General features: G+C 44.0%; 1 protein-coding gene and 1 long non-coding RNA gene across 2 annotated transcripts in view; one reads left to right on the plus strand and one right to left on the minus strand.

Annotated features, from left to right (window-relative positions):
- LOC137355492 (rho GTPase-activating protein 22-like) overlaps window positions 1-23345 on the plus strand; it is a 330838-nt gene that overhangs the window by 44889 nt on the left and 262604 nt on the right. Inside the window, exon 2 of the mRNA XM_068020688.1 lies at window positions 4831-5030. Coding sequence (XP_067876789.1) covers window positions 4831-5030 — 200 coding nt within the window. The remainder of the gene's footprint in view (window positions 1-4830; window positions 5031-23345) is intronic.
- The window catches only part of LOC137355493 (uncharacterized), an 80556-nt gene continuing 62920 nt past the window's right edge, over window positions 5710-23345 (minus strand). Inside the window, exons 3-4 of the long non-coding RNA XR_010970933.1 lie at window positions 13784-13920; window positions 5710-7651 (exon numbers count right to left, since the gene is read on the minus strand). This is a non-coding gene — a long non-coding RNA (uncharacterized lncRNA). The remainder of the gene's footprint in view (window positions 7652-13783; window positions 13921-23345) is intronic.

The raw sequence follows: 23345 nt of genomic DNA on the forward strand, positions 1-23345 counted from the left end.
AGTTATCAAATAGCCAATGTAATTAGCTCCTTAGGCATTAACGACTTGACTGATTCTTTGGGCTAATGAACAAAAGGGAATTACACAGTTAATGGATTAAACAATATGGGTCATTCACCCAGAAAAGTTTTTAAATTGAATTGAATAGCATTTTCCTAATAACTATATTTTAAATAATGATTACCACATTTCAGATTAAAATAATATACATTTATACAGCCTAAAACATGCCTCCTGTTTACAGACAGTAAGGCTTTAGGACAATCTTGGATCTATTTATGTTTGGTCAGTGATTAATTATACTTTGCAGCCACTTTTAAAAAAATTAGACCTGTTGCAGATTGTCCCAGTCAGACAGATCTGCTGAGTAGGCTTTCATTCTGCTGAATGTAGGTAAATGATTGTCCGCTTTTCTATTAATAACTTCCATATATAAATACATCAAACCCCAAACAATGAATTTATCGGAACAATGTGCTCGGTTCCAGTCGCTTTGCACTGTGCATTTGAAATGTACAGAGCGTTTCAACAGAACGTCTGCTGTTAAGTTTTTGAATGGCTCCTTTGCTACAAATATTTTCCAACTATTATTTACTGTTTGCTGCCAAAATGATCCTCACTACAATGGTTGCTTTGTGCTCCAAGTCAAAATTTTGAAATGGTTTTAAATTCTGCTCCTCCAGTGGCTTACTAGGTAAATGCAGCACATGCTGTATCACTGTGCCACACTGACCTGTTCCTCAAACTGCGCTGCATTAACACATCTCAACTAGGGCAGCTGTCCAAGGGGGGTGGGGGAGGGGCTGCAATGCTTGGATTGGTGAGAGGAAGAATCAGCCAGGATTCTTGTTCATTATTATTTTCCAGTGGCCTCTTGCTCTAAAGTGTACGTTATGTGAGAACAGGATTATTCCCGGCTTTTCTGTCTGCAGTTTGCCCAATTGCCAGTCATGTTCTCAGTCAAGGCTGAGGCATGAGGGAATGGCTAACTGGGCAGTGTCCCACAAGCTTGCGGGCACCTTAGGCTTTGCCCCACACCAAAAATCATTCGTGTGGTTAAAAGTAGCCAGCTGCATGAGTCACATGGGCCATGGATTGCATGGTATGTGTGCTTTAATTAGAGTTCCCTTGTCATGAGGGGAAACAGTTTGAATAGAGGACTTTCACTACTGCTGTGGCTGCTGGGATAATCCTTCCTCCATAGCATTGGGCAAGATAAATAACCAGAGTTTCCAGGACAATCCACACAGGTATGAAATCATTATTTCATGTCGGCCTCCATTAAATGCAATAGGTCTGACAATGCACTCTGGTTCTCCATCAAACCAAGGTGATATTTGGCACATTGGGTATCAGTTGTAAGGTACAGTGGTATTATTGGAATTTCTCCACAGCACAAATGGTTCAGAACAAAGGCTTAGAAAAATAACCTATTGAAATGCATATAATTTCAACAGAGTTCAGTTCAACTTTAAGAAGTTAAAGAAAGTCCTTTTAAGGTAGATTATTCCATAAATGATTAAATTATAAGCAGTCAGTGAAGATCCTATTCAATTATTTAGCTTAACCTTATAATGAACTGATGATTTCTCAAAGGACATGTTAACTCAGTTGGCACAATGACAAAACTTAGAGGTCCACATGAGGAAAACCCTCTGTTCCATTGAAAGACCAGTGCTTGGTTGGTAGTGGGCAGGTCAAAACAGAGAACAACAGGGTTGCCAGCAAGAACAGATATTCCAACTAAAAAAAAAGTACAAGAAAAAAATCAAATGACAGTCAACCCTTAATTCTTTCAAGCAGTAATTTCCCATTTTGTTGTGTTATTTGCATTGCTTCATTTAAAGTTATTGGAGAACTAACAATTGCTAGCACAAAAATTGTCTTTGAATTATCAGTAGACTGTACACAAAACAAAATGAACAATTTTTGGATATTCCTTATGTTCTCCACAGAAACAGGCTGAAATGTCTTGACTCAGTAACACAGTAAATCGGAAATTATTCTCACTACTACCCTGTACTTGAGCTACATGTTGGGCCATTAATGGCAGGAATTGCGCGCTCTGATCTTTAATATGGTATGTTGGGAGAGGAGTAGAAAAATATACTGAAACCAGTAGTTTATATTGTTTAGGAAGGATGTCAGTGAGATGCTCAAATTTCTCCATTAGCAACCTAGCTGAGAATGGATTATATTCCAAATGGGTCAAACATATCGATAGATCAAAACTGAGAGCAACAGGAAGGGATGGGAAATTAGCTTCATACAACTTTCCTTTGTTGAATTCTCTAATGGGTTATCATAATTGAATGATTGAATCCTTACTGTAACATCTGAAGATATCTTACAATATTAATTTTCCAAATCTCAGTGTTTCTCGACCACACCAACCCATTAGTTTAATTCTTTAATATTTTTGGATGCATACTTGCAAGTTGTGGAACCTTGTCTGTAATGAAATGGGCCAGCACAAGTCACTTGGTTTGTGCTCTCATTTCTAAGTCAGAATGTTGTGGATTCATAACTGAGACTGTCATTCCTAGGAAGTGTTGCATTACTGTTGGGCGTCTATCAGGGGTGATATCAGGAAGCACTTCTTCAAACAAAGGGTAATGGAAATCTGGAACTCTCTCCCTCAAAACGCAGTTGAGGCTAGGTTAAATGAAAATTTCAAAACTTGATAGATTTTTGTTAAGCAAGGGTATAACATTATGGAACCAAGGCAAGGGAGTTAAGATACAGCTCAGTCATGATCTAATTGAATGGCAACACAGGGTTGAGGGGCTGAATGGGCTACTCTTGTTCCAATGTGAAAGGTGTTGAAAAAGGAGACAATGTCTCCACATGTGTGGGGGGGTGGGGGAGGGCAAAACTGGAAGCCATCAATATAAGATAGTCAGTAGGGAATTCAGAAGAAACTTCTTTTCCAAGAGATTGATGAGAATGTGGAACTCTCTACCACAAGTAGTTGTTGAGGTGAATAGTATAGATGCTTTTAAGGAGAAGCTAGATAAGAAGGGAGTTCAGGGTTTACTGACACAGTTAGATGAGCAAGGATGAGGGAGACTTGATTGGACTGATTGGCTAAATAGCCTGTTTCTGTGCTCTATATTCTATGTAATGTTCCTAAGTTTCTAACTTGAGGCTCTAGCTGCCTTTCTGGATGGCCGTAAATGATCCCATATCATTATCAAACAGTAACAGTGAGTTCAGTGGTCAACAGACCAAAGGACACAGGAGGGGATGTAAAGCTGCGGGGGGTGGGTGGGGGGGAGGTGGGGTGGAGAAGGGAGGGGGTAGTTGCAAAAAGAGGGTGGGATAAAGCGGTGGAGGGATTTGAAGATGAGGACCAGGGTTTTAAATTTAAAGAATTGGGTACAGTGTACATTAGCAAGAATGGAGGTGACGGCAGGACATAGTATGAGGCAAGACACGGGCAGCCAAATTTGGACAAGTTGGAGGTCATAGCAAATGGAGGATAGGAGACCAGCAACAAGACCATTGGAGGAATCAAGTCTGGAGGTTGCAGAGGTATCTATCCCTCCATGTTGACACACAGTGGCTCCAGTATGTACAGGATGCACTGTAACAATTTGTGAAGCTTCCTTTGACAGCAGCTCCCAGCCCTGTGATCTCTACTATCATGAAGGACAAGAGCAGCCATTTCATGGGAATTCCATCAACTTCAAGTACTCTTCCAAACCACACACACGGCATCCTCAGTTCAGAAGTTATTTCAATTTCTTCCATTGAGTCAAAGCCCAGTTAACAGTTCAAGGAGAAGGCCCATAACCGTCTGTGCCGGTTACCAGCGATGGGCAATAAAGGTGGTCTTAGTAGCATCATCCGAACCCCCGTAGGAAAATTAAAAAAAATATAGAGACTGAGCTTGTGCTTGCAGATGTCATCATGGAAAGGTAGTATGTAGATGAGGAAGAGGAGGGAGAGCAGGACGGATCCAAAAACAGGCTAATTGGTCATTCATTTCAATTTGTCGTTTATAGCATCTAGTTGTATGCAAATTGTCACTACTCAAAGAAAAGCTGGGGAGTTCTCCAGGTGTCCTGGCCAAAATTTATACCTCAACCAACACCTAACAAACGGATGATCTAGTCATTTATCTCATTGCTGTTTGTGGGAGTTTGTTGTGTGCAAATTGGCGGTCGTGTTTCCTCCACTACACTTCAAAAGTATCTCACTGGCTGTAAAGCATGTTGGGACATCCTAAGGAGAATGAAAGATGTTATCTAAACACACGTCTTTCTTTCCTATATTTGGTAGATCTACCTCATATGTGATCCTGGAAGACAGAGGGCATTCCTGCTCTAACCAATAAGGTTGTTTATTGTCAAACCTCAGATCATATGTCTCTACTGTATAAGGTAGATTCTGGACTGGTATTCAGGGAAACACAAAATGGAGGGCTGATTAAAGTCTCAGGCAATCATAACACCGCCAACAATTAAGATATACAGTATTTGAGAAGTAGGCTTTTCTCATAACATAAATACTTATTCAATGTGATTTACGCCCTGATGGAGAATTGTGATGTTTTTACTTCCTTGCAATATTCGATTGGTGATGCTGTCTTTGGTTCGGGATTTTAACAACAATTTCCTTTATTAACTTAGCTTTGGGCCAAAATAGTGAAAAAATATACAATGATGGAAATGAATTGGACCCGAAGCTCACACGATCTGGCAATGGAAATTTCAAACACATTATTTTTTGATATTAATAGATTATTTTCAATATTTACATTGGTACATTTAAAATGATACCTTCGCAACTCTGTAATTTTGTTGTTGTTGTTGTTGTTGTTGTCAGCCCGGTCAAAAAGCATGGTGATGGGAGAACAGAGCCGACCCTCCAGCAGGCCATCCTCACCCAGGCTTCAGGATAGGACATTGAAATCAGGATGGTTGAAGAAACAGAGAAGTATCATGAAGAACTGGCAGCAACGCTGGTTTGTCCTCAGGGGAGAACAGCTCTACTATTACAAAGATGAGGAAGAGAATAAACCTCAGGTAAAGCCAAAGGGCCATATTTTCATGAATGCTCCTGATTACCTTAAAACAAATACATGCTTGTTTTGACCCTGCAAGAAATACAGAGAGATTAAATCTAGTTGACCACCCCTGCATCCTATGACTACAGCTGGATCACTTATAAACAATTCACTTTTTTTTTTCCTTATTCCTGCCGTTTTGACTCGTACAACTATCCAACTGTGTGAGTTGGCTAAACTGTTCCCACATTCCCTCCTGTTAAGGATGTCCCCCGAGTTGGCATAGATTGACTCTCCTTTTGTGGAAACACCTTAACCCGCAAACCCTCTCTCTATCTTCCCAAGCAGACCGACTGCAGAACAATGCATTTACTCAATGAAGGTGATGCTTCATAAGGTTTCAGAAATGTTCACTTGCTGAGTTATGTTAGTTTGCTAAGTATAAACAGAAGTGCCAAAGGGAACTTTGCACAGTGGAGATTCACTGATACAGTAGATCACCATTATAGGCTTTAAACTAGACCCTATAATGGATCCATAAAACTGAAACCAGGATTAATTCAAAGCACAAAATGCCTATTAAAGTGTTAAAAAGGCAGCGCATTTGACTCAAATATTTATTGTATCTATTTTCTTTTTATTACTAGAAAGAAAGTACTTTGCTCATGTGTTCGTGCTAATAAAATTAAGATTGAGATTTGATAAATGATACACAGCGAAACACCATTGAATACAGTCTTACGCTCATGAATAGCAGTCTAACTCATGGCACAGACATGGATGAGTTACCAGTGACCCATTCATGACTGATACCAATTACAGAAATCAACAGCTTTATTCAACAATTCCAGTTGTACCACAAATGTAATGAAAATGGAAAGAAAGCACATTTTATTGGCTTACTGTAAGGTAGAAGTTCCTGACGGTGAAATAGTTTCCATCAGGGGAACAGGATCAGAAAAATCAGAGACTCACAAATTCTCTAGCTCCCCACTCAATTCATGTAGTGGGCAATAAGTCCTGGTTTTGTTGTCGACAGGTGTCTTTTCTTGCACAGAGCATGCAAAAGCTTCAGTACACAGGCATATGGTGTTTCTGAAAGGCTATAATGTGGCTGCTCATTGCTGTATTTTTTTTCCTGCCTGGTGCTAATTGTATCCATTTAAAAGGGATATTAAATCTCGCAAAGAGGGAAGGAATCTCTTAGAAGTACACTGCTCTTTTTTTCCCTGCCAATCCATTGCAAGATATGAATAATTTGCTTAATACGCACCCATGACAGCAGTGTATGCAAGGGGATGAAGAGGATCATTCCAGGTACTGGAGCTGGGGTACTCACTGCTGCCATTGTGCTACCTAATGTATCTGTAAGTCCAGGCAAGATATCTGGCATTGACCGGGTACAGGAGAAGTCCTCCCACTCCACAGGCTCAGCTTCACCAGACATGTGGTGGCAGAGTTGCACCAACTGATGCACAGGGGATTGCAGTGGGGTCCAACAAGGGGACAATACTTCCAGTCAAGTTGATCTCTACTTCAACGGTTCTAACTCTATGCTAGCTAACAAGAGCCATTAACTGCACTATTGATCAACTTGATACCCACAGATATAACAGGTGACTGAAGAACTGTTGAGCAGGGACAGCATTTTTCTTTCCTTTTCCATTGAATCACAACAGAAGTCCAAATCACTGCACTGCACACAAAGAAATCACCATGGTGCTATCTGCCGCCAAGCATTTTAGTTCATTCTCCCTTGATGGGATTCCTTGACTTCGAGGGAAGCCAACCTTCATTCACCTTTACAAATGCATTTGCACTTGCAAGGGCATCATTCATACATCTGTCCATGCACTATTCAATATGCTCCATGGATTAGTGTGAACCTTTAGTCTGCTTCTGTTCTCTTCATATCAAATGAGATCCATCTTAACGGCTGACACCTTTAAATAGCTGCAGCAGTGCTGATCATTTTCTGGTTGATGTGTGTGACCACTGCCCAGACAACCACCCATGATGCATATGTAATTAGATGGAAAACCATCAGTCTTTTCAAGACAAAAGGTGCACTCACAGGCAAAGGAGGAATGGGGATGCGTTTTGAGGAAGCGATTGAGGGTAAGAGGAATTAGTTTGGAAGAAATTCCAAAGAGCAGGGATGCAAGAATATATTTTCTGCTTCAAACCTCCTGATATGGAACAGTCACTGATGAGAATACATATTAGGACATTCACAATGAGGTGGAAAATCAAGGATTGGGAGCGTGCAATTTTCCAATTCCACACTGGGTGGACCGAAACGTAAGATTTACCCTATGGTGATTGAAAGATCAGGCTCTGATTGTGGAACAGAGGAAGCAGGGAACAAATAGCGGTCAAAATCCAGCAGGGCAGGGGCCATGGGTGGGGTGCACAAATTGAGAAGCTCCTCCATACAGGATGAATTTGAAAGAACCGTCCTTTAGAGTCATGTGCCACGACCTTCATTCTGGTGAAATTCTCCTGATGTGAGCACCTGATGCAAAGACTGCTCCACATCAGCAGATTCTCACTGGGCTGCTGTATAAGTCCGAACTGAATCTCCTGACACGAGTAAAGATTCACACACATATGTTGGCTGATATGTCAGTATAATCCCATCTGGTGGAGGGACAAAGAAGAGTACAGGTGTTAGGATAGTGCTGGGATATTACAAGAAATGGCATTTAAACCTGCTCATGTTCCCAAAGTGACACTAAATTCAAATGGCTATAATGCTGTAAAACTTTTCTAATTTGTGCTCATCCTCGACTGCAGGCAGTGATTTATGCTGGGGGACAGTGCCCCAATTACAGGTGACCTCCCAGCATCTCATCCATCTGACCACTCGTCAGTGCCAGCCTCGACAACAAATCCGAGGAATTTCCAGGCCAATCACAGTCCCATTACTGCTCAAGGTGAGAACAGCTAACTCAAAGAAAGACGAATTAGAGACTGAGCCTGGGACCTTGGTCCCTGGGACCTTCCTGGTGCAATGGCTCAATCCCACATTAAGTAGTGCATTTCACCCACTGAGACACTGGGGGAGCGAACACATTTAAACAATCGAAGATTACGCAAAGACAGCAGTGGAAACACAAACCTGGAGTAGAGTCAGTTGGTGTGCAGTCTGTGCAGGCCCAAACATTAAAGAGCACCATGTTATTAATTCAACTCAGCATGCCAATTTATTTTTAAAATAGCACTAGATAGATCCAAGTGAGTGTGACTGGTTGGCCTGTCTTAACTCATCCATTCAGAAATAAGAAAAACAAGCATCACTTCTCCACATCAGAACATCTAACAGTCTCTAAGTTCTCAACTCCACTGGAGGACCAATTAAGGGCTGATCACACATGTTTGAAGTTCTTTCCACCATCTGGCCTACATTTTCCTTCACCATTTTTAACTTAGGCTTCCTCGTTATAATATTCTGGCATATGATGAAGTAGCATTTTGAATTTGCTTTATCAATAACGTTTAGCACCTTGCACACTTCTATAAGCTCCCCATCGTAGACACCTTGTTTCAAGACTAAATAGCCCTGCAACTACACTCTTTCTTTGTAAGTCAATCCTGTAGTTCTAAGCATGTGCCTGGTGATTCTTCTCTGAACCACTTCCGTTGCTTGAATAGAACACAGAACTCAAAGTGTACTCTGACCAGTGCACTGTACTGTTTTAACATTATATCTTTCAACTCGTACTTAAATGACCAAGCAACACCATTTATCAATTCTATTTGCTATGTTCCACTGCTGCTCCACTGAGATTTGACATGTTAAGGAAGTGACATTCCCTTTCCACTTCATCTTCAGTGATTTCCATCCCATCTAGAGTTTACTTGTTTGTACTGAATTTCAACCGCCACTGATTTTCCCGTTTGTAAATTTTATCGCATGCCTTTTGGAGGTTCTTTGCTGCTTCGTCCAGTTTGAATGTCCCACTACTGATTTAATATCAATTACAAAACTGACCAGTCATTAATCATAGAATCATAGAACGGGTTACAACAGAGGAGGCCATTCCACCCCTCGTGTCTGTGCCAGTTCTCTGCAAGAGCACCTCAGCTAGTCCCACTCCCCTGCCTTTTCCCCATAGCCACATGTAGATTATTGTAGATTGGGAATAATGTTTATGTTTTAGCACTGCTTCTTGGGCTCTGCAATCGTAGATCTGGCCTCACTTTGGCAACAAGTACTCACTACTTTTTATGCTCCGCCCACACCCAGATTTCACCTTGAATCTTTCACTATTTTCAGTTTCAATAACAGCCTTTCATGCAGATCTTTATTGAAAATGTTTTTAAAATTGAAAAGTATGGAAATAATACTGTCCTGTCCATTTGGGAACTAATTTCCTGAAAAAAAGTCAAGGAGGTTCATCAGGCAGAATCTTACCCATCTAAATCCATGTTATTGTAGTCTTCTCTCGTGGGAACTTCAGCATAGTATTCTTTGAATATATTAACTTTCTGTCCATTCCTATTAGCATTCTTTAAGGTTCTCACCTCATCCCTGTCTGTCCACTTCTTGTTCTGATGCTGCAAGAATTCCTGCTGTTGTGTTTCCCATCTCCTGTTCTACCTATTTCCAGTTCTCTCTGCCACCCACCTCCCCCCCCCTTCTGCCTTTTGTCATGCTTCTAAATATCTAATGAGCTCTCGCAGTTTCAATGCATAACGAAAACTCAAGCCCCCAAAGTTCAAATGCATCAAAGTTAGTAATGGGTCAAATGTCTGTACAGTGCCGTTCAAATGATCAATGGGAAAGCATGAATTCAGCTGAATAAAAATCAGTGATGAGATCTAAATACGCTTTTACCAAAATGGAATGAGGACGTAGTCATTGTGATAAGCAGCTCCTTCTCTGCTGATGAAATAACCTACAGATGTTCACAGGAGATGAGAAACACAACAGCAAGAATTCTTCCAATACCATTCACTGCTTAGGTTTATGCCTGAAGATTAGCCACTGTGGACATGTCAAATCACGAAGCAGCAATAAAAGGACCTTTTTCTCTCTTCACCACGCACCCCCCCCCCCCCCACCCCACTTTCAGACACTACTTAAAACCTATCTCTTTGACCAAACCTGACCTAACATCTCCTTCTTCGGCTCGGTGCCGATTTCTTGTCTGGTTACACTCCTGTGAAGCATCTTTGGGCGTTTTACGTTAATGGGGCCATATAAATGGAGCTGTTGTTGAGAAAGTATTGAGCGGTACTGAGTGCTGTTGGGACCTGCCCAATTGTATCCCAGTATGCATCACGTCTTTAAAGAGAGGGGAGAAAACTCAGGAGAGGAGGGGGAGTTAGTGTCTTACAGATGTACGATACATTGCCTGATGTGAAATGTAAAATTAATTAAACCAATTTCCCAATGTTAAGTGGCAGTCAAATCTGTCACAAGTAGGCATTACATAGGTACAATTGCTGGTGAACCTTCAGATGTGAAAGTATTATTCTAAGGTTTGTTATACACAAGATAGAGCAATAATTTAACTATCTGTGTATATAGTTCCCCTGTTCTAGCAATGATAAAGCTGACTCTTGGGATTTTAATTGCACCTAAAGCACTAATTATCCCCATTAGACACTGGAGCATGCTTATTAATTCACTTTTCGAATATATTTATCAGGACACAGCAATTCCTCTTCAATACACAGGACAACTGACAGATGGAACCCGGGAGATCACTGCTCACATTCAATCCTCAAATTGACACATCTATATAACTTTCGAGACAAACTGCAATGTGAGGTGGAGGTATTCTCTCCTACCTTCCTCCCCAGTGCTCTTTGTGCAAGGTCTCCATTCAGATCATCTTACTTAAGCATTAGCACTGCATGCTGCCAGAATGTAGTAAAGGCAATGTGAGTAGATGCCTCTGTAATGAGAGGTCTAGTCAAGCATCGCATTATTGACTTGACATTGTCAAATGAAGGAGCTATTTAAAGCTCCAGCTCCTAATGGGAAACAATATTCACAAGAATCGATCAAATCGCTGATGAATAAACAAAGGACGTTGAAAGTGTATCTTATTTTACGGAAAAAAAAGATTTCTTTTTTTTGGCCCAACAACATTGCTCTTGCATTACAAGTCTCCCTATTGCAAGCGCTCTTATTTTAATTTGAGAGGCATGCCCCCATCAGAGTTGGGATGTTCATTATTATACCACAACCACTGTGTGTCATGTTTCTGGTCATAGTCGAAACACCTCACATATAGATTTTGGTTCTTTTTTCCATCAGCTGCCTGATTCATACTGTGAAAATAAATTTAAGCTTCACAAAAGCACTTTAACTGCTTCAGTGCCACATCCATTTCCTCAATGATATCCAACCTTTAAAAATAGCTTCTCAGTAATTGTGAAATATGAAGGGTCTGCGTCAATGTTTATTCCAGAAGCATTGAGTAATTTTTTTTTTTAGAATTAGAATTAGAATATTACAGTGCAGTACAGGCCCTTTGGCCCTCGATGTTGCGCCGACCTGTGAAACCATCTGACCTACACTATTCCATTTTCATCCATATATCTATCCAATGACCACTTAAATGCCCTTAAAGTTGGCGAGTCTACTACTGTTGCAGGCAGGGCGTTCCACGCCCCTACTACTCTCTGAGTAAAGAAACTACCTCTCACATCTGTCCTATATCTATCACCCCTCAACTTAAAGCTATGTCCCCTCGTGTTTGCCATCACCATCCGAGGAAAAAGACTCTCACTATCCACCCTATCTAACCCTCTGATTATCTTATATGTCTCCATTAAGTCACCTCTCCTCCTCCTTCTCTCCAACGAAAACAACCTCAAGTCCCTCAGCCTTTCCTCGTAAGACCTTCCCTCCATACCAGGCAACATCCTAGTAAATCTCTAGTAATTATTGGTATTTACGTTGCAGAACATGGTACAATCTTTTCCAGGGAGTTTTTTTTCCATATTATTTCCTTTTGGTGGTACTTCAATGGGTATGTGGTCAGCCATATCAGAACAAAGGCATTTATAAAGCAAATAGTTGCTTTTTGATGACTTAGATTCCTCCCTGTTATTGTGGATGTTGTATCACAATAAATAGATTTCCCACCCCACTTGGGTGAGGCAAACAAACTGATTAAAAGCTCAGGCCAACTAAACAAAACAAAAACTGGAAAATTCCTCTCTGACCCTTAAAAAGGACGTGCATAAAAAATCAAGACTGACTCTCCGGTGCAGTACTGAGGGAGTGCTGCACTGTCGGGAGGTGCCGCCTTTTGGATGGGACATTAAACCGAGGCCCCATTTGCCCTCTCAAGTGGATGTAAAAGATCCCATGACAGTATTTCGAAGAAGAGCGGGGGAGTTCTCCCTGGTATCCTGGCCAATATTTGTATCTCGATCAACATCACAAAAACAGATTATCAGGTCATTATCACATGGCTGTTTGTGGGAGCTTGATGTGTGCAAATTGGCTGCCATGTTTCCTATATTACAACAGTGACTACATTTCAAAAAGTACTTCATTGGCTGTAAAGTGTTTTGAGACGTCCGGTGGTCATGAAAAGCCCTATGGAAATGCAAGTCTTTCTTTTTGCACCCTACATAACATGGCATGCCAAAGCACTTTACAACCAGTGAAGCCACTTTGGAGTCTAGTCACTGTTGTAATGTAGGAAACGTGGCAGTCAATTTGTGCACATCAAGGTCCCATGAACAGCAATGTGATAATGACCAGATTAATCTGTTTTTAGTGATGTTGGTTGAGGGGTAAATTATGTCCAGGACACCAGGGAGAACTCCCCTGCTCTTTGATCTGTGAAGCCCCGGTTTAATGCTTCACTCGAAAGACGGCACCTCCGACAGTGCAGTCCCCCTCAGTACTACACTGAAGTGTCCACCTAGATTTTGCGTTTAAGTGAAGTGGCACTTGAACCCAAAACCTAGTGACTCAGAGGGGAAAGTGATACCAAGTGCTCCGGGACTAATTAGTAGATGATCAAAACTAGTCCAGGAGACCACCCTAATCCTGATGAATCACAGATAATTAGCATGGATGAGCCATTTGGGAATATTGGGCCCAGCTACCATTCATTAAAATATCAAAATGGCCCCATGGGGCTGTTCTTAATGCAGCCTGATACTGTTGCTGGAAAAACAAAACCAGGTTAAAGTTTTGGTAAAAATGCTGATGAAACACCAAAGCCACCTGGATCAGAATTGATCTTGTTCAAAACAGATGCTCCTGACACAATCTTCCAAGATATTTATTGACGGTGCCAACCAGAGAGATGAACCAATCTTCTTCAGCCATCTCTCTCTCGATACTGAAAATTAATCTGACAAAGCAGCACACATATCCTTTTCAGTACCTGATGGAAGGTTTGACTTAGTTGCTGCCTTTGCGAAATGGGTTGGCTGGTTTTATGCTGTTCTGGAAGTTTCCTGACCGACTAAGGGTGAACTGTCAAACAGCCCTGACATTCAGGACAAGATTGCCCCTGTCACATTTGTTATGTGCCTCTGTGTTTTGAGGTCTGATACAGGCAATCAGGAGCAATCAGGAAATCCAGGAGGGAGGCCTGGCCTTAATTGACCATAAATTATCTTTGTACATGGATAACATTCTTCACTATATACCACAAAACCCTAAATCCTTGATGTTTCTTAGACATAATAGCTGACTATAGAATTAATTTTTGAAAACTATGCCCTTGAGACTGTTTTTTTTTAAAATGCAACCCAAATTAATTCAGGTATTTCAGACAGGCCCCTCACCTTTCTGGACTGTGCAATGCTAATTTTCCACAATCAGCAAAGAAGTGAAAAAAACGAGACATCATTTCCTTTATCCCTCTTGGGCCAAAGAGAATCTCCAATCAGTTCCTACATGTTCACAGATTTCAATGCTGTCTCTTGAAAGCAAAAAAACAAAATTATAAATTAATAGAACTCTGTTCACTCTGCACTAGAATTATTGGGCATCACAGATACACAACAATTTACAAAAAGCATTAGGCTTCTGATACAGAATGCATCTGCATCTCACTCAGCTAGGTCTATCGAGAGTTCCCTTCATCAATACTAACCTGCACTTATATAGTACCCTTAACAAAGAAAAGCACCCCAGGGGGCTTCACAAGCCCATAATGAGAAATAAATGGATGCCAAGTCAAAAGAGAAAATGTTAGGAGCAATGATCAAATATTTGCCCAATGACGTGCATTTTAAAAAGGACCTTGGAGCTGGAAAAGTGGAGGGGTTTAGGGAAGGAATTCTAGACAGTGGGGCCTCAGTGGCTGAAGGCACAGTCACCTAAGATGGAGTAAAAGGAGTCACGAAAGGGGTTAGGTTTTAAACCTCACAATCCAGCTGAGCTTGACTGCCATGAACCTATTAGTGGACCACAGTACAGTTGTGAGCCATTGGCTTTTCTCCCAGCCATTTACCTTTCCCACTTCCGATTCACGCCCTATTGCCTTGGCTGGTTTATTTGCATATCTTGTTTCCTCACCCCAGTACCTGGGGATGTCACAGTGAAGTCCATTTTAATATTTTTCTCAAACGACATTCCCCCCAGAATCCCAATGAAGTATGTTTTGCAGCATCAGAGTTGATTGATTTCTCCTCATTAAAGTTTCTAAATCCACCACTTAAAAATTTGTGCTTTTGTGCACACTATTTTTGCCTGATAATACAACTAATGTAATGTTCATGGCAAGATGGCTCCTGGGTTGTAAGCTCCCGAGGAAGCTCCCTTGCTGTTCAACTCTATCCATGGCCATCTGCTCCCATTCTTAGTGTTTTCTCCCCCAATCTACCCTCTTAAACTGTTTAAACTCCCCTGGCTCTTTAAATCAGTTCATTTTAGCCCTAAAAATCCACGAACCGCTCCTCGGCTGCAACTTCAAAGCGCCCGCGGGAGATGGCTCGGAGAGCATCTGCAGCACACTGTCGTCAATGCGGTATGCCTTTATATAAACCACATCAAAAAACCCTTAGTGAATATAATCACCTTTGTAAGTCTGCCAAAAGATGCTTCACCTCCCGAAGGACGCGGATGAGCTTTCCAGACGTCGATGGTGGGAACTGAGGAAATGGCTTATTACCTGCACCCGCTTTCCCCCCGCTTCCCCCCTTCCCCTTCCCTGCTCCACTCTCTCAGCTCACCCCCTCACAACCCCGTCCCAGTCCCCGCCTCGCACCATCTTCCCCCTGCAACCCCCCCCACCCCCTTACAGCCCCCTTTCCAGCTCCCCCTCGCACCCTCTTCCCTCCACCCCTTCCCCTCGCACCCCCTCCTCCCACCAGCATCATCCTACACCTGTGCAGGGGCCTGAACAACCCCACTGCCTTGTGGGAGTCTCGGGAGAGACCAAGGCTAAGGGAGTAAACCCTAACAGAAAATCCGGAGCGGAACCCCGTAGGCGGTCATATGTCACCTTTGGCATGTTTCCGGCAGTTCCTGCAGCCATACCGGTGCCAAACGTCGTGTCCTGCACTCCTTTGGACCCCACCAGAAAGGCAGAGAGAGGGGTTTTGACGACTGGGCAACTCTCAACCTCCATAAATTCGCCCAGGCATGCTCCATGGAGAGGTCACTCCATAGTTGCCTCACAGCGACGGAAACAACACGGAAGGCAGCAGTTACGGGTTATAAGTCCAGATAAATTGGCGTAGAAACTGGGCGCCACAGGTTGCCTTTGTCAGTGGGAGAGGTCATCGCACCTCACTGGACAGCTACCGCCCGCCTCAAACCGGGCAGCCCCCGGTCAATAAGGTTCTGTCCCGCCACAGTCTACCTGCTTCAATGGGTGCTTGGAGCTCAGGGTCATTGCCCGAAAGGTGAACTGAAGCACCGCACCAAACAACACGAAAAAAGGAAAGAAGGTACCAGCCCTTCGCTTTGCAAGCTGGAACGTCAGAACTATGTGTCCTGGCCTGTCGGAAGACCTTACACAAATCAACGATTCTCGGAAGACCGCCATCATTAACAACGAGCTCAGCAGACTCAATGTAGACATTGCAGCACTTCAGGAGACACGCCTCCCCGCGAGTGGATCTCTAGCAGAGCAAGACTACACCTTCTTCTGGCAGGGCAGGGATCCTGAAGAACCAAGACAGCATGGAGTGGGCTTCGCCATCAGAAACTCCTTGCTCAGCATGATAGAGCCTCCCTCAAATGGCTCGGAACGCATACTGTCCATCCGACTGCTCACCACCTCTGGTCCAGTACACCTACTCAGCATCTATGCTCCAACACTCTGCTCCCCACCTGAAGCTAAAGATCAGTTCTATGAGGAACTCCATAACATCATTAGCGGCATCCCCAACACCGAACACCTATTCATGCTGGGGGACTTTAATGCCAGGGTTGGGGCCGACCATGACTCATGGCCCTCTGCCTTGGGCGCTATGGCGTTGGAAGGATGAATGAAAACGGACAGAGACTGCTTGAGTTGTGTACCTATCATAACCTCTGCATCACCAACTCGTTCTTTCACACTAAATCCTGTCACCAGGTTTCATGGAGGCACCCAAGATCACGTCGTTGGCACCAGCTGGACCTCATCGTCACAAGGCGAGCCTCTCTAAACAGCGTTCAAATCACATGCAGCTTCCACAGTGCGGACTGCGACACCGACCACTCCCTGGTGTGCAACAAGGTTAGACTCAGACCAAAGAAGTTGCATCATTCCAAGCAGAAGGGCCACCCGCGCATCAACACGAGCAGAATTTCTCACCCATAGCTGTTACAAAAATTTCTAAATTCACTTGTAACAGCCCTTCAAAACACTCCCACAGGGGATGCTGAGACCAAGTGGGCCCACATCAGAGACTCCATCTATGAGTCAGCTTTGACCACCTACGGCAGAAGTGTGAAGAGGAATGCAGACTGGTTTCAATCTCATAATGAAGAGCTGGAACCTGTCAGAGCCGCTAAGTGCATTGCACTGTTGAACTGCAAGAAAGCCCCCAGCGAGTTAAGATCCGCAGCACTTAAAGCAGCCAGAAGCACTGCACAAAGAACAGCCAGGCGCTGCGCAAACAACTACTGGCAACACCTATGCAGTCGTATTCAGCTGGCCTCAGACACCGGAAACATCAGAGGAATGTATGATGGCATTAAGAGAGCTCTTGGGCCAACCATCAAGAAGATCGCCCCCCTCAAATCTAAATCAGGGGACATAATCACTGACCAACGCAAGCAAATGGACCGCTGGGTTGAGCACTACCTAGAACTGTACTCCAGGGAGAATGTTGTCACTGAGAGTGCCCTCAATGCAGCCCAGCCTCTACCAGTCATGGATGAGCTGGACGTACAGCCAACAAAATCAGAACTCAGTGATGCCATTGATTCTCTAGCCAGCGGAAAAGCCCCTGGGAAGGACAGCATTACCCCTGAAATAATCAAGATTGCCAAGCCTGCTATACTCTCAGCACTACATGAACTGCTATGCCTGTGCTGGGACGAGGGAGCAGTACCTCAGGACATGCGCGATGCCAATATCATCACCCTCTATAAAAACAGAGGTGACTGCGGTGACTGCAACAACTACCGTGGAATCTCCCTGCTCAGCATAGTGGGGAAAGTCTTTGCTCGAGTCGCTCTAAACAGGCTCCAGAAGCTGGCCGAGCACATCTACCCTGAGGCACAATGTGGCTTTCGTGCAGAGAGATCGACCGTTGACATGCTGTTCTCCCTTTGTCAGATACAGGAGAAATGCCGCGAACAACAGATGCCCCTCTACGTTGCTTTCATTGATCTCACCAAAGCCTTTGACCTCGTCAGCAGACGTGGTCTCTTCAGACTACTAGAAAAGATTGGATGCCCACCAAAGCTACTAAGTATCATCACCTCATTCCATGACAATATGAAAGGCACAATTCAACATGGTGGCTCCTCATCAGAGCCCTTTCCTATCCTGAGTGGCGTGAAACAGGGCTGTGTTCTCGCACCCACACTTTTTGGGATTTTCTTCTCCCTGCTGCTTTCACATGCGTTCAAGTCCTCTGAAGAAGGAATTTTCCTCCACACAAGATCAGGGGGCAGGTTGTTCAACCTTGCCCGTCTAAGAGCGAAGTCCAAAGTACGGAAGGTCCTCATCAGGGAACTCCTCTTTGCTGACGATGCTGCTTTAACATCTCACACTGAAGAGTGCCTGCAGAGTCTCATCGACAGGTTTGCGGTTGCCTGCAATGAATTTAGCCTAACCATCAGCCTCAAGAAAACAAACATCATGGGGCAGGACGTCAGAAATGCTCCATCCATCAATATTGGCAACCACGCTCTGGAAGTGGTTCAAGAGTTCACCTACCTAGGCTCAACTATCACCAGTAACCTGTCTCTAGATGCAGAAATCAACAAGCGCATGGGAAAGGCTTCCACTGCTATGTCCAGACTGGCCAAGAAAGTGTGGGAAAATGGTGCACTGACACGGAACACAAAGGTCCGAGTGTATCAAGCCTGTGTCCTCAGTACCTTGCTCTATGGCAGCGAGGCCAGGACAACGTATGTCAGCCAAGAGCGACGTCTCAATTCATTCCATCTTCGCTGCCTCCGGAGAATACTTGGCATCAGGTGGCAGGACCGTATCGCCAACACAGAAGTCCTCGAGGCGGCCAACATCCCCAGCTTATACACACTACTGAGTCAGCGGCGCTTGAGATGGCTTGGCCATGTGAGCCGCATGGAAGATGGCAGGATCCCCAAAGACACATTGTACAGCGAGCTCGCCACTGGTATCAGACCCACCGGCCGTCCATGTCTCCGCTTTAAAGACGTCTGCAACCGCGACATGAAATCCTGTGACATTGATCACAAGTCGTGGGAGTCAGTTGCCAGCGTTCGCCAGAGCTGGCGGGCAGCCATAAAGGCGGGGCTAAAGTGTGGCGAGTCGAAGAGACTTAGCAGTTGGCAGGAAAAAAGACAGAGGCGCAAGGGGAGAGCCAACTGTGTAACAGCCCCGACAAACAAAATTTTCTGCAGCACCTGTGGAAGAGCCTGTCACTCCAGAATTGACCTTTATAGCCACTCCAGGCGCTGCTCCACACACCACTGACCACCTCCAGGCGCGTATCCATTGTCTCTCGAGATAAGGAGGTCAACGAACTAAGAATGTTGATGTGGTTGCAGTTTAAGTCACGGCAAGTTTGTGTCCTCCTCCATTCCCATTGTAACTATTCCTTTTCATCTGTCCCATTTGAGGTCATTGGGTTTCAGCTTTCATCGAATAAGAAACAGGAGTTTGGATTGTGATTCCAATGTAATATGAATAATTTCACTTATTCAGTCTCAGAGATCTTTATTCAGGATTATTTTTCGGGTTACGTTGCCTTCTGAATTGTCAATTTTCTGGGACAGCAGCAGAATTTTTTTGAAGCTGTTCAGCTTTTTCAAGTTTTGTAAGTTGCTATTTATACCTATAAGGTATTTTTGTTGCACTTATTTAACTTTTAATGAACTCACCTCACTTTCAAATAAGATACTTTGATCTGAAATTTGAAATCCAAGTAAAACTGTTCCAGTCTCCCAATTTATTCATCAATCAAACTCAGCCAGTGGTAGTGAGTCCATCCATGTTGATCTCTTTGGGGAAGCTACATTTACCTTGAGAACCATGATTGTGTCAGACTGGCAAGCTCTTCAAGTAATGTATACAACTACAGCGTATACTCATGGGAGAAGGTTTACAAGACAGTTGATGAAAGCTTGAAGTAGTTGGAATGTGCAATTAAATAACTGCTGGGAATAATGGATACCTGAGAGTGCTCAGTACACAGTAATCTGATCTCTGCTTCAGATACAATCATCAGCTATGAGAAGAAAGCTTAACGCATATTATAACTGTCGCACGAACCCCACAGTAAGAACCCAATCCCAAAATCACTCATGGTTTCCTTTCTTTTTTATAATAGAAACAACGTGAACTTCATGATTCACCCATCACCAGATGTATTTACACCACAAATACTGGTCAAAGACTGACAGCTGCATTTTGGGCTCCACCAGGCAGAACCCGGTTTTCACTGCTTGGTTTCTACCTGACTGGATTGAGAATTTAGAGCTTGCCTGCATACTCAGAGCTGTCTCTTGACAGGCTGACATTTATTGGTAGGAAGAATAGAAAAACAAAATATTATTTAAGTGGAGCAACTGCAGAATGCTGCAGTAGAGAGGAATCTGGGCGTCCTTGTACATGAAATACAAAAAGGTTAGCATGCAGGTACAGCAAATATTTAGGAAGGCAAATGGAATGTTTGCCTTTATTGCAAGGGGGATAGAGTATAAAGGTAGGGAAGTCTTGCTGCAACTGTATAGGGCATTGGTGACATCACACCTACAGTACTGTGTACAGTTTTGGTCTCCTTATTTAAGGAAGAATATATTTGCATTGGAGGCAGTTCAGAGAAGGTTCACTAGGTTGATTCCCTGAGATAAGGGGGTTGCCTTATGAGGAAAGGTTGAGCAAGTTGGGCCTATACTCACTGGAGTTTAGAAGAATGTGAGGTAAAGGCTGGCTTGGGTCTGCAAATGAAACCCAACCTGAGCCCGACAGAACCACATCCGACCCCGAGCCCGACCCGGCCCGAGTCCTTCCATTTTTTCCCGCGCCCGACCCAACCCGACCATCAGTTAACCTACCTTCCGTTCTTCACTTTGTTGCTTATCTGCACAAGCTTAAAATAACTGTATCAAAACCACCTTTCAAGCCCAAAAAGTACATTAACATTGGAGCCACTTACCGGAGGTGGTGATAGAGCGTGTCTGACCCGTCCCAGCCCGACCCGAGCCCGAATGCCAGACCCGGAAGGGCGACCCGACCCAAACCAGACCCATGTTGTCGGGTCCCGTCGGGTTCGGGTCGGGTAGCTGGCCTTTAATGAGAGGTAATCTTATTGAAACATAAGATTCTGAGGGGGCTTGACAGGGTAGATGCTGAGAAGATGTTTCCCCTCGTGGGGGAATCTAGAACTAGGGGACACAGTTTCAGAATAAGGGGTCTCACTTTAATACAGAGATGAGGAGGAATTTTTTCTCTCAGAGGGTCATTAATTTTTGGAATTCTCTTCCCAAGAGCTGCAGAGGTTGAGTCATTGGATCAAGCCTGAGATAGACAGGTTTTTGAACTACAGGGGAGTCAAGGGTCATGGGGAACAGATGGGAAAGTGAAGTTGAGGCTAAGATAAGGTCAGTCATGATCTTATTGAATAGCAGAGCAGGCTCGAGGGGCCAAATGGCCTCCTCCTATTCCTTATATTCTGACAAGCTGGGAAGGCTTTAATCAGTTACATTGAAGTACTACAGCCATGGCCAGGTGAGAAACTGCTGTTCAAAGCACTTCTTTTCTCAGAGAGTGCAATCGCTGCTCGATAGTGATTGCCAACTTCTTTGAAGGCACTTCACCTGCCCAGCACTTCACTCACCTTCGGCTGTGCTTCCCTGCTGCTAGCCTTCACCGTGGCATGGGAGCAGCTTCTGGAGCACTGCCTTCCACCTCTATCGAGGGGCAAGAGCAGAGACCACACCACCACCAACTGCTCCAGCAGGAGCAACAACAGCAGCAGCCGCAGCTAGCTGCTCAGCCACATGTCCCTCCACAGGTGGGTTGGACACCGAGATCCAGCTGGGACGAGGCGAGATCCCCAACACAGAGTCTACAGGCAGAGAGGATCAGCTGTCTCGACATGTCTGAGTACCAGTGCCTCAGGAGACTCAGGCTCATACAGCAGGTCGCTGCTGACATCTGAAGTCTCCTGGATTAAGACCGCCTTCCCAGTGGACCAGGTGGGCATGCACTGCCAATGGCCAACAAAGTGCCTGTGACTGGACGGCCACAACCCCACACCCTCCCTGCAGTTCCATGCTTTCTTCTTCTGCAAGGAGAGAAAGCAGAGATGTGTGAGTTCTCGGAAGGGCTTATTTGGAAAGAAGGGAAGGACACCACTTGTGGAGGGTGAGGGAGGGTGATTGGCTGAGAGTGAGCACGAGTGTTGGCTCTTTTGATGGGGTTGTGAGACGCCTGCAGGTTGATGCATGAGTGGAGCAGCAAGGTGTGTTGATCGAAGGCGTGATGTGCAGGGGAATGCTGGGCAAGTCCAGAGTGTGGGACTTGGCACCTGAAGATGTTATGTCGCTCATCTGTCATACCCTCCTGAGGTCCTGGATCCTCTTGGTGTACTGTCTCCAGGTTGGAGGGAGCACACTGCTGCTGCTGACTTCCTCAGTCACTTCTGTCCGAGCATGCTTGGTTGGAGAGGTTGCCCTTTTGCTTCCATCCTTGGGAGAACTCACCTCACTGCAGTCCCTGAGATCCCACTGTAGGATCTCCACGTCTGAGAGTGAGCCCCAGGAAGCAGCCATCCCTGGTCTCATTTCCATTCCTGTGTTTGTTGAAGCCTCAAAAAATCTAAGTGCTGGTGAGCCTTTTCAACCCATACAGCGGTCCCTTTCATTAGAAATCCTTCCTTTGACACGCCCACCCTCCCTAATCTGTCGGGGAGCCTGGAGGCGGGATGCTCTGGGGAAGAGTAACAGCAAAGTCTGCCTGTTAGGAAATCACATTTCCAACCCAAATGTGGTCCCACCGTTCCAGTAGGTACTCGGTCCACAAAATTCCATCTGTTGTTTTTTTTTAAATGGCAGCTTCATGGTCACTTTTACTGACACCAGTTTTTCAGTTTCAGATTTTTTTTAAATTGAATTGAATTTCTGAAACTACCATGATGGGAATTGAAGCAACATTCTCTGGATAACTAATCAAGTCATGTTGCCACTCCACCACCATTAGTAATTTAAATATTTAGAGATACAGAAGCAGAGAATGACAGCTCTGCCAACATTTAAATTGAGGTGAGGTAGTTTAAGAAAATGCCTGGGAGTAGGGAGGTCACTGAACACTTTGCAAACCAGGTTTGACTCTGTATCAGCACTATCTTTCAACAGACACAAGAAATTCTACACCATACTAATCTTTCAATGAAATGTTAGGAATTCTACCTATTTTCTGCACCAGATGAGGCTCCTTTGCAATATTAATTTAGCAAGCTTGCTCTGGAATATATGTAATACATGGGAGGTCACTTCAAACACTAAAAAAAAACAGCAAAAAGTGTTTTGTTAATCTCACTAACGTAACTCAATGCTGTGCAATGTGATTTTATATCCTGAGACCATACACTAACACTCAAATTTCTGGAAAGAAACTAACAGCATCTGAAAACAAGTGCTCAAACACCGTTGTCAGAGAAATACTCAGTGGTTTCAGTGGTCAAGCAACGATGATGCCAAGTTGGTTTACTGTGGTTAAACTAGAGTCACCAAGTCTCCCAGATAGTC

The sequence above is a fragment of the Heterodontus francisci genome, chromosome 42 (genome assembly GCF_036365525.1).
Source record: "Heterodontus francisci isolate sHetFra1 chromosome 42, sHetFra1.hap1, whole genome shotgun sequence".
Classification (NCBI taxonomy): domain Eukaryota; kingdom Metazoa; phylum Chordata; class Chondrichthyes; order Heterodontiformes; family Heterodontidae; genus Heterodontus; species Heterodontus francisci.